This window comes from Staurois parvus, unplaced genomic scaffold (genome assembly GCF_062004578.1).
Source record: "Staurois parvus isolate SC_StPar_1 unplaced genomic scaffold, SC_StPar_1.0 ptg000131l, whole genome shotgun sequence".
In the NCBI taxonomy this organism is placed as follows: domain Eukaryota; kingdom Metazoa; phylum Chordata; class Amphibia; order Anura; family Ranidae; genus Staurois; species Staurois parvus.
In genome coordinates, this window is record NW_028317927.1 from 3,675,378 (window position 1) to 3,687,392 (window position 12,015).

A 12,015-nucleotide genomic window follows, 5' to 3' on the forward strand; every position below is an offset into this window, starting at 1 on the left:
CTTCTTCCTCTTCTCTTCTGGGATGGACCAGAGTGGTGCGGATTGGTGAGTGCCTGCACAGTAAATTGCTCTGGTCTGTCCTGGAAGAGCTGCACACAGAGAGGGAGAAGAGCGGGAATTTCAAATCTTCAGACCACTAGACCAGTGGCACTGACAGCTCAGCATCCCCGACAGTAGGTACAGCGGAGACCAGGGGGTGAGGAGGATATACTAAGTTAGTTCACCTTTTCATTGTTTCTGAACTAAAAAAAAAAAAAAGGTTTTGGACACAGTGGAGAGGGCAAAAGCTGACAGGGCCTAGATGCATACATTGTTTGGGTATTCTGGCAGCCAATGGCGATGCCTGTCAAAATACAATAGCCACAACAGGATGTTCACCCACCTGTGCGGTTTAATGTGGAGGAATCGTTTAAGTGTATGGCGAACTTTAGTTTAGTCAAACCAATTCCTGAAAATCTGGATCCCAGGTGTTGCCTGTTAGTCAGCACTATGCTCCGCCACCACCCTGGACCAAAACAAATCCCAAAAAACAAATACTGCCATTTGGCAAATGTGAGCGTTCTACTGGCCACTAAGATTCTGGCAGTACATATGGAGCTTAGCACATGGGTGGGTGAGGCTCAGTGCCTCCTTGGACAGAAGTAAATACCCTGGACCCTGACATGCAGAGACTCTACAGTGGCACAGAATTGGTAACTGATATTTGCAGATTCCACAAGCTGTCTACACGTTTCCAGTAATGTTAAATTAGACAATTTTTAGGGCAGAACAGTATTACAAATTAGGTACCTGAGGGTTGATGTTCCCAAGATAAAGATTAGTTGTACTTGGATCACCCACATCATGCGACCCAGGAGCATAGTCATCAAGAGCTTAAGGTAAAGAAAAACAAAAAACAGTTACTATTAAGGGATCAAAAGAAAAAAAATACTAAATAATAAATATACTAAATAAAATACCACCAGAGGATCTGTTTCTTCTTGACTGTTGATCCACTTAAAAGAAAAAGACAACAAAATTAATACCAAAAACAGGCCGAATTAGTAAAGGATCAATTAAAAATTTACAGCTTTCATAACAGAGAGACAGTCTTTGCTCTCTCCACCTAAGGATGCTAGCTCTGTCTGACTGTCATGCCGACCTCCACTGTAACAATATTTCAGCCATTTCCCCAGAACAAGCATGCAGATAAGGACTTCTAACCACCATTACTGCTACGCTGTTAAGGAGTAATCACCATTACTGCTACGTTGTTAAGGAGTAATCACCATTACTGCTACGGTGCAACTCAAGGATATAGTCCCATTTGGGGAACACAAGCGTTTTTAGCCTATTTATAGGCTTTATATGAGGTGAGCGTATAATAAGATCATTATTCAAGTCACTGGGAATTGGAGTTCACATCACCTGGAATTTTTCACCAGTATCACCAGAGACTGATTTATTTATCACTCATTTATCATCAATCATGTTTATATTTTTTGTGCACATTGAATATTGACTATTATTTCACTTTATGGGTGCACTTCATTTTATATATATATATATATATATATATATATATATATATATATATATATATAGTGTTTACACTATTATATGGATTTAATTTAAAACAATTTTTATGATATTTAATTAATAACAATTAGGAGCGCGGCACCATTGTGATATTTGTTGAATTTTTATGCACATTGGAGTATGTGTTTGGTGCTGACGAACCTGTCTTATAATTAATTGGTGCCTCACAAGATTTCTATTTCATAAATAAATGCAATACTAGCAACTCCAACAAAACATCACAAAAATGTAGCTTTTCTTACTTGGCCTTCGCTGTCCATCGGCGTCTACTTGTGGAGGTTCAAATCTGCTTGTTCTGCCTTTTGTTTTGTGTCGCTCATCTCTCTCTTCTTGAATCCTACAACAATTTTATATTATGAGAAGAAAACAGGAATAAAATGTGTCCTTCAGACCTTATATTATTATTAGGGTTGGAAACTGCGGTTTTCTGCTCCACAGAACAAAATATTAAAGTATAACTAAAGGCAAAACTTTTTTTTTAGTGATGATGGGTTAGAACAACTTGTCAGGTTGTATTGCCATCTGTGCCTCCGCTAGGGCGATTCACTCTCTCTATTTGTCCTGTTTACCACCATCATCAAAAGTGAAGTTAAACTCCAATTTTGGGTTGTCCCCAGAAAACCAAAAGAGGAAATTTGTCAGGTGGGGGGGAGTTGAAGCCAAGGAATTCCCTTGATTTGCAGAGATTTTCTCGCTAACTGTTTCGGCTATGGGACAGGAAGAGAGGATGAGTCTCTCCAATGGGACACAGGTGGCAAAAAAAACTGTCAGGGGCTGTAACCCTTCCTTGCTATATCTGAAATTGAAAAAAAAAAAAAAAGTTTTGCTTGTAGTTCTAATTTAAAACAAACAGATTTTAGAACAATAAACAAATATCTCTGAGACAAAAAAAAAAAAAAAAGGTTAGTGCTGTGTATATTTGGGAACATGCTTTACCATGCTGGAGACTATGTGCCTAGGCTAATGGGTGCCCCAGCAACTGAGCTCCAGGAAAACAAACTCCTCCCTTGCAGTGGGGCTGTGCCAGCACTGCAAGGGTTAAAGTGTTACTAAACCCACAACAGTAAAATCAGTCTGTATATGCAGTAAAGCATGCTTGTTATACTCACTGTGGAACCTAAGGGGTTAAACCTCTGCATTGTGTAAAAAAGATGTTTGATCCCTTCTTCTCTGCCCCTCCTCTTGTTGAAATGACCAACTGATACAGACTGAACCCGTGGTCACATGCACATGCTCAGTTTGGTGTGTATTGCTAGAGATATTTTTTTTTTAGTCCTTGGGAGGGTGCATGTAATTAGCACAGGGCCAATCAGCACTGTCCAGACAGAGGGTCAGAGGTTTCACATCCTCCTAGAGCAGAAAGAAAACTCCTACAAGCTTTAACGAGTGCTCTGCTGAAGTCACAAGACTGCTCTAACTGCTGATGAGAAAAGGTATTTAGTAGTTTAGGTTTACTAAAATAATTGAATTTCCATGTTGTGTGTACTGTGGGAGACCAGGTATAGTGAATGAAGGGTTCTGGGTTTAGTATCACTTTAAATGCACCTTTAGTTATGGGAGAAATGGAAAATAAGTTTTTATTGATTGAAACCTCCACACTTGCAAGCTCCTCCACACTGCTAGATCAATCCCAGCAGCCTCTTTTCCCATGGAATTTAAGATCATCTGATGTAATCAATACCAAGGCAGGGTCCATAGCCCTGCACAGGACATGAGAAGGCCCAAGGACAGTCCACAACCAAAGCATGAGGGAGTGCCACCTGCCAGGGAAGCAGAGGATCATGCAAGCAAAACTGCTTTTACTGTCCCTTAGACTGTAAAATCACTTTACTACAAGGGAGGAGTTTTAATTTTTATTGGATTTGGGCTTTAAATCAAATTCAGGAAAACCTCATATGTGACTTCCTTCCTGACAATTTGAAAAATAGGCCATATTACATTACTAAGAAGAGGTTTTCAGAGAACAAAGCCAAAAAAAAAAAAACAACACTGCATGCCTGTATCTCTCGTTAAATGACATACCAGTCTGTGAGATGATTTGCAATAAAAATTATTTAAATATTCATACACATACTAATACTTACTGTTTGAGTTCTTCTTTGAAAAGCTCCAAATTGCTTTTCTTTTTCTCTTTCTCGCCTTTCTTTAAAGGCTGTAGAAAGAAACAAAGCAACTAAATACACCAATGTAAAAGTCTGTCATTTAACCACTCTTCCTAGCAGACATAAACATAACCTATGTAATCTAAAGAGCACCTGCAATTTTTTTTTCTTTTACAATATCTTGCAAAGAATGGTAGGCATTGCCACTTTTTAGCTCATTTTGGAGGCAAAACACATTTTTGTATAAGACATTAGGAAGCGCTACATCATTGAAAACGCAATTGGCCACCAAAATGAGTCCATGTTCTCGTCATTACAACTACATGCAACTTTTCCTGCAGTTTCAGAAACCTAAAGCTTTTAAACATGGCTCAGCTGAAATCAAAAAGGTATCTCAAGTGCTGTATCACAGAACACAAGAAATGAGACAAACAATGGTGTACAAGTGGGTTTGCATTTGTCGTACTGGCAGCAATTCACAACATTCAAAAAGAAGTAGGCAGACAACAAAGCATGTTATTCAGGAGAGCAGCTGCGTGCGTTCTGTGCGAGTTGCTAAGTACCAAGATTAAAAGCCTAAAAACTGTACACTTTTCATATTTTATTTTCAGAAATGCACTAAGAGATGCAGATGAAAGGCCACTTTTGAGTTATTTATACAAATTTCCCTGTGGAGTAGTAAAACTATATAGCGCATGTCAAAAGCTAAACATATTGCCTAAAACAGACATATCCCCTGTAAGAACACACATCCCACTGTGTTAAATGCACTCTGAGCCACCCCTATGAATAGAGAGAGAAAGTCCATCCAAAACAGTTCAGAAAAAATAAGTGGGTGGAAATGGGCATACTAAACTATATGCAGAGCATATTGAATTTGAGGGGGGTATTGAAAAAGAGAGTAGTTAAACTTAGCCCATTTTTCACTGCAAAAATGGATGAGAATCTGGTTCCTTTGCACAACCGGTTTTATTTGCCCCATAATTTATACATCAGCTCCTATATGAGCAAATGCTCACATCAGGGGCTGCACATTAATGTTGAGGCACTCCAGTACAGGCAAATTACTATGCTCGGCCAGCTTGGTTAAAGCCAATGTAAGCAAAGCTACTGTGCTTCTAGAAGCTGTACCTAGCACTCTGAGTCTAAGTTCTATTCTTATTTTATGAAAATACAGAGGACAAATATAAAATCTCTCTTCCAGTCTCGGTTACATATTACATTATTCATAAAGGACTCTAAAACAGGAGTGATCAGTTTTAGATTTAGAAAGCCCTAAAACACAACTTGTATAATCACAAGCAGTCTGAGAAAGTGACATTAAAGTGGAACTTCACTCTCTCAATCAACATTGACATTTATAATCCTTATGCTGCTAACATTAGCAAATAAATAGGAAAGTATTTTGTATTTGTTTTAAACTTTTTTTTTTTTAGATTTCTTCAGTTACTTCCTGGTTTCCATGCCCAGAAAAATAACGTCATACATCCCAGAAGTCTTCAGGAGGGGCTTTTTCAGCTAAGGCAGATGGATTGCAGATTCCAGAAAGTACATTTATCTGCCCTTAGTTAAGATGGCCGTGACCAGAAATGCTAGAAGGCTGTTTTGCTAAGTGATTGCTCAGCAAAATAAGGCATGGAGACATGGATGGATGGGAGAGTTTGCTTTATATATTAAAAATGAATTAAGTAGTGTTTTTGGATTATGCTGCTCAGATGCAATGTAGTTCCTCAATCAGAGAATTTTGGGAGCATGCAGAGGAAAAAACAGATAGGCTAATCAACGTATCACAATTTAGAAAACATAATTTGCTCTTACAGGTTTCTTCGGTTCCATAGGTATTACTGGAGGAGGTGGTCGCTCAACAGGTGGCGGCTGTGGTTTCGCCTCTGAGAAACGCGAAGATGGTTTATACAGCTTGCCTTTCTTTTCATCGGCCTCGTGTTCCTCTGCAACAAAATAACCGCGATACTTTACAAAACAATACATATTCAAAATTTCAGTCATAATATAAATTCCATGTTATTAGTTTGGGGCATATTAGATACAAGTATTTAGTGGAGTTTGTTACTTACAATTTTGTAAAACGGTTTCCCACTTGCAGTCCCTAGATTATAAAGCTATTAGCAAGTTGCCCTGCACTGAGCAAATGTTAATCAGCACTCTATTCGGTGTTTAGGAACCCACAGCAGTGTGGCCACTCCGGGGGTCAAGAAAAGCAAGTTTACAGCTGCTGGATTGCTTGGACCTGTAACAGACAGCCTGCAGCTGCTCCACGTAAGCAATTAATACTCCAGTAGCAAATCAAGCATGTTTAAAATATCTGAATGTCTGGATTAAAGAAACAGTCTGATGCATTTTCTTCCCAGGTTTAGATTTGAGGAAGTGTTAGGCTAACTTTCTTATGAAGAAGATACCCGAACTTTCCACTTCTTAATAGGCGATTTAACAGTACTGATTGGCATATTCAAGGCTTTGGACATCTTTATATGTCCTTTTCCATCTTTATAAAGCTCCATTACCTTGTTACGCAGTTCTTTTCTGATCCCCATGGCTCAGTATATAGCCCAGTCAGTGCTTCCACATAAGAACTAAAACTCATTGACTATTTATACACTGACACTAATTGCAATTTAAAAAGCCACAGATGTGGGACATTAACCTCTAATTGGCATTGTAACCCATGTGTGTCACCTTGTGTGTCTGTACCAAGGCCGAACATTCCAGGGTATGTAAAACTTTGATCCGGGCCATTTGGGTGATTTCTGTTATCATTATGATTTAAAAAGGAGCCAAACAACTATTTGATAATAAATGGCTTCATATGATCATCATCCTTCAATAAAAGAGCATTTTTTGGCATGATTAGTCATATTTTCAATATCAATGCCAAAATTTCACAATTTCTGCCAGGGTATGTAAACTTTTGAGCACAACTGTACATACACACATACATACACAAACAAAAAATACTGATAATTTTGAAAAGAAAACAAGCATTTTCTTCATTTCGGTTATAAAATTTAGCAAAAAAATAATCTCTCCATATCAAAGAAAACAAAACATAATGGGACTTTACTGGTACCATCAGAGGACAAACTTGTGTTCACACATTTACACATTTATTAAATAAATCTTACAATAACACTGTATAAAAACAATACTTGGCTAATCGGCCCAAATCATAACGGCATATTGTTTTATGGCATAAGTATCCTCCAAAGGTTGACGCGTTTTGCTTAATAGCTTCTTCAGGACCCCAGAATTGGAGGCGAAGAGATCAAATGCCTTGGATGTCAACATAAAGGTGATGTGGAACAGCAGCACTCGGAACAAAATGGTCTCAAGTGAGCGTCCATATCCACAGCCTTTGTCCCCAATCAAATTAATCCCTTTGTCCCCAATCAAATGGAGTCTCAAGAGACAAGTAGCAGATATATGCATATGTGGATTTATCCATATAAAGTTTGTCCACTGATTGTACCAGTAAAGTTCCATCATGTTTTGTTTTTCTTTGAATTGTATATAAGGAATGAGGTACATATGCAGTCAATAACATAGCGCTGAATCTTTCTTCATACATATTTCTTTGTGTATATTATTTAGTCTGTGAAAGGTTTAGAGTGTACAAACTAGCGTATACAGTATATATTTGAAAACTGATCAGTCCTGATGTACTAATTGCCTATCTCATTTCTTGGGGCCCTAAAATGCCAGGACAGCACAAATAGCACTCAAATGGTCCCTTTTTGAAAAGTAGACACTTAGTAACATATTTAGTAAGGGGGAAGATTAGTTTTTTTTTTAATTTTTATTATTTTGTCACTTTTTTTGGAAAAAGAAGGAATAACATGGTCACAATTTTTTTTTTCATACTGTCACCATAACAGTACAGTGTCATCATATGACTGGTGTAGTGGTGGACAGGGGCATTGCCTGACAGTATGTACAAAGAAAACTTTTCCTAATTTTTTTTTTTAAACATGTTAGTATTTAATTTTTTTCTGTACATACTGTGACCGGTAGTGTGTCACCATACTGACACTGTACTGTTCTGGTGAGGTGAACAGGATTTTTTTTCACTATGACCGCTTACTATATTGGTGATCTGATCAATGATATAAGCAATTGTTTTTATGAATAGCATCTATTCATGTACTATTGTGATCGCTATGACTGGCTACAGCTATCACATTGTACAGGTCAGCTGTGATTGGCCTCAGTGCCACAATACAGATCACAATAGTACACAATTGTTTATGAATGAAAGCCACTGTGTACTATTGACATGTGATTGCTGGATCACATGGTACTAATACCAGCCAGGCACAGCGATCTGTCTGGTGCACACAGCTGGTGACAGATCACGCCACTGTGCAACCCCTAGGATGTGCAAGAGGCATGCACCTTGAGGATGTAATATGATGCCATCGGATTAGGAAACTCCAGCCAAGCCGTCATTTTACAATAAGCAGGGCAGGAAACAGTCAAGTTATTTTAAATTAAAAAATGAAGATTTTTACATTTTAAAATTGCTCTAATGCTGAAGTGGTTCATGAAGCTTTGATTTATACAACACCAATACGGATTTGAAACCCTTCTTTCCTTCCTTAAAGAATTAAAAAACATGCACAAACTTGCCTCTTGTACCATTATTTTATAGTTCAAGCTTTAGATTTTTAAAACAGACAAGAATAATTTGTTTGCAAAACGGCACATGATTTATAAAGAAAGAAAAATCTTGAGTAATACAATGATAGAGTTCTAGATGAAGACTTTACCTTTTGTGGCATTGACAATTCCTCCCCTCACAAATGTTTTAACTTTGCTGGCATCACTTCCTTCAAAAGCAGCTAAAAACTCTTCATAAATCTCAGCAGCAGCCTTTTCATCTTCCTGTAAAGTAAAAGACCAATCTGTTTCCATGTTCCAGCATCAGAATGAATGCAACAAGTAACAGCTCCTGATATAACAACATTATGTATTCTTGTGTTGTCATGAGATTAGGACAAGTTACTGTAGTTCTAACATTTGATTTGACACTGCTTGTGAACCCCGCAAACTTCTCTCTTTAGAATAAGAGCGTGTTGAAAGTATGCAAGTCACATACTAGAATAGAGCAAGCAGAAACCTGATGCAGTGGTACTATTGATGTGACACAGGAAAGTCTGGTTTTATACTTATGTATAATATGGCCTGCAGTAAGACAGTGTGGAGGAGAGTAATTAGAGTTCTTGCATGAGCCTAATAGTGGTTTGTTCCCTTTAGTTTGCTGTTCAGAAACCATTCTGCAGGAAAAGACTACACTAGCTATGGGGGGAAAATAAAAAAAAATAAAAAGTAGAAGATGGCAATACAACCTGAAATAAAGATTTTTATATGAAAAAAAAGATACAAGCAAATGGAATACAATCAATGAAATAACATTTCGCTTAGCCTGCATATACACAATATATCAGCAAAGCACACATGACTCCATATTTGTTGGAGCCTAACCTGGCCTTGTCTGCAGGCCTTCTTAACAGTCAATTTTTAATATTTTACTTACAGGTAAGCCTATAATAAAGGCTTACCTGTAGGTACTGCACTGTTTAGGAGAGATTTACTTGTGTAGCAGCTGCCACATGTGCTCTGAAGGAATGCCATAACTGTGCCATTCCTTCAGAGCTGTGGACTGTAGACAGGGACTCCCACGCGCACTCCCGCGGCCAAAAGGACTGGAGCCTGTAGACCCAGAAGGAAGACCAAGTGAAGATGGAAGCCCTGCCAGCAATGACAGAGTGCTGCTGGAGGGCTTCATTTTAAAGTAAGTTTCACATAATGTGCTCGTATGTGATGCATACTAGCACAGTATAACATTGCCTTGCGGTAGAAACATTTTTTTCCCTTTTTGTTTGCCAGTTTCTACAACTTTAAGGAAAAAAAAACACTTTATGGGCTTAGGTTGTCTGAGAGAAAATATTTTAGTTGAACTCAAAAACAGTCGTAAAGCATATTAAAGTGGAACTACACTGTATCAGAGCACCACAAATTAAAAAGCACTATTTCATTCATTACTATTCAGCACTATTTAATTTAATTCCTGGGATCTATCTGCCCTTAGCTCAGGCATACAGACAAGAGGGTTTGCTTAGCTGAACAAACTCCTCCTCCCCTCCTGAAGGCTCCTGGGATGTGAGACATTTGCCTAGGCATGGAAAAAAGGAAGTAACTAAAGAAATGTAAAAAAAACTGTTTAAAATCAAGTAAATATGATATACTTTCCTATCTATTTACTAATGCTAGGAGCAAAACAATACAAAATAGTCAATGTTGATTGAGAGAGTGAAGTTCTACTTAAATTTTGTTTTGACCTTGCAAACATTGAGATTATAAAGGATGAATTGAGTGGAGACCAGCGATGCCCTGCTGCAGTCTTTGTTTACCAACAATCTATCCCTTCGATGTGATGTCATCATGCCACTACAGTCTACAGGACCTGAGTGGGCCCCACAAGTGGACAATTAACAGGAAGTCACCTAAAAAATGATAGGCGCACCTGAAGGAGGACCCTTTTGCTCTGCCGTGGGAAAGACAGAAGACTCAGGACCTGGCACATTAAGGAACCACAAATTTAGGCAAGTGACAGGGGTTTTAATTTTGGTTTTAAAAATATACCAGGCAGCCTGATTCATGAACAGGTTGCAACAAATGGTTTGTCTGAACACAGTAATGAGTAAAAGCTCTGATTTGCATTTAGTACTTTATATTACTTTTACCTAGTAAGGGGTTTATTTTGTTGAGGCAATGGGCCAAGTTGAGGTAACCAACATAAAGCATTATTTTTCACTTAAGAAGTTGGAGTGAGATTGAGCAGATGTGAGATGCCACAAACTAATATGTGTTTGAAATGCCAGAAAATAAGCTAAAATGTAACAGTTATATGACCAACATTAAAGTGTTGCTAAACCCAGGACCCTGCATTCTGATCTCCCACAGTACATGGAAATGCAATTATTTTAGTAAATATAAACTGCTAAATACCTTTTCTCATCAGCAGTTAGAGCAGTCTTGTGACTTATCAGTGTCCGGCTGAGCACTGGTTAAAGCTTATAGGAGGAGTTTTCATTCTCCTCTGACTGTCCTATGAGGCTGCATGACCCCTGATCCTCTGTCAGGACAGTGTTGATTGGCCCTTTGCTGGTCACATGTACTCTCCCAAAGAAGAAGGAAAAAAAAAACTCTAGCCATACACACCAAACCGAGCATGTTCAGAGTAACTGCTAGAGCTCGATCAGAAGATGAATTGGGGACAGTAGAGAAAGGGAAGGATTGAAGAAGACAGGATCAAACAGTCTTTTTTACATAATGTGGAGGATTAACCCCTTAGGTTCCACAGTGAGTATAACAAGCATGCTTTACTGCATATACAGACTGATTTTACTGTTGTGGGTTTAGTAACACTTTAAAGTTAGAGCACAAAACGAAAAATCAAAAAGCTGTATTCTCTCACAGATGTTGAATAAAATGAGTCTCCAATGCTTTAGAAATTATAACAGTTGGCAAAATTTGCAGTACGATAGAAGACACACCCTGTACTTTGGATATTACACAGTTCAAACCAGCAGCTACAGGGATATAGAACCTATAATTAAAATCTGAAAAAAAAAGACATCAATCCTTAGATTCAGAAAAACGTTCACAATTCAATACTGGCTCAAACCATTTAAGTCTCGGTGCAGGCTGCAGAAAGTTATGTAATCACACACCTTCCAGCACCTCCACAAAAAAATGTGATGCAGTTTAGGAGATGCATGGGGGAACCAACAATCCTGAAAAACAGACTTACCCTCTAAGCTAGATCATCAGGTGAAAATAAAAGAAAGTCTAGAAGAGAAAAACTAATGAAGCCTTCACACGTAAACATTGATAAGCTTTTGGGTTTAAAACCACTTCAAAAAAAAATAATTTCTGTTTGGAAACAATAATCGTCTTGCTTGCTTATAACATGGCTGGCCATCTTAAAATTCTATATGCATCACCTTTTTCTTGAGCTCCTCCTGTTCTTTCTTGCTTAGTGTCCTCTTTGCAGGAGCCATCTTGCCAATGCTGAAAGCTTTAAGTTTACTTTCCATGACAGGTTGCTGCATACCAAAAAGAAAAACAAAATCATTACATTCATGTTGCTGTAAACATATCACAAAAGGTCAAAAGTTGTTCAAACCCAACCCGAGCTTGGTCAAAGCATAAGACGACAAAAAAAAACAAAAAAAACACACGTACGTACGTATATATATATATATATATATATATTTATATTCACATACATACACACAGTTCCTGTGAGCCCAGGGTG

At 38.0% G+C, this 12,015-nt stretch overlaps 1 protein-coding gene across 4 annotated transcripts in view; it reads right to left on the minus strand.

Annotated features, from left to right (window-relative positions):
* U2SURP (U2 snRNP associated SURP domain containing) overlaps nucleotides 1–12,015 on the minus strand; it is an 88,203-nt gene that overhangs the window by 54,905 nt on the left and 21,283 nt on the right. For 2 of the 4 annotated variants that reach the window (XM_089672562.1, XM_089672560.1), the window contains exons 2-8: nucleotides 11,702–11,803; nucleotides 8,462–8,576; nucleotides 5,499–5,629; nucleotides 3,663–3,730; nucleotides 1,821–1,915; nucleotides 963–995; nucleotides 790–872 (exon numbers count right to left, since the gene is read on the minus strand). In XM_089672562.1, coding sequence (XP_089528688.1) covers nucleotides 790–872; nucleotides 963–995; nucleotides 1,821–1,915; nucleotides 3,663–3,730; nucleotides 5,499–5,629; nucleotides 8,462–8,576; nucleotides 11,702–11,803 — 627 coding nt within the window. Of the gene's footprint in view, nucleotides 1–789; nucleotides 873–959; nucleotides 996–1,820; nucleotides 1,916–3,662; nucleotides 3,731–5,498; nucleotides 5,630–8,461; nucleotides 8,577–11,701; nucleotides 11,804–12,015 lie in introns of all 4 variants that reach the window. The other 2 variants (XM_089672561.1, XM_089672559.1) reach the window with 1 other exon arrangement.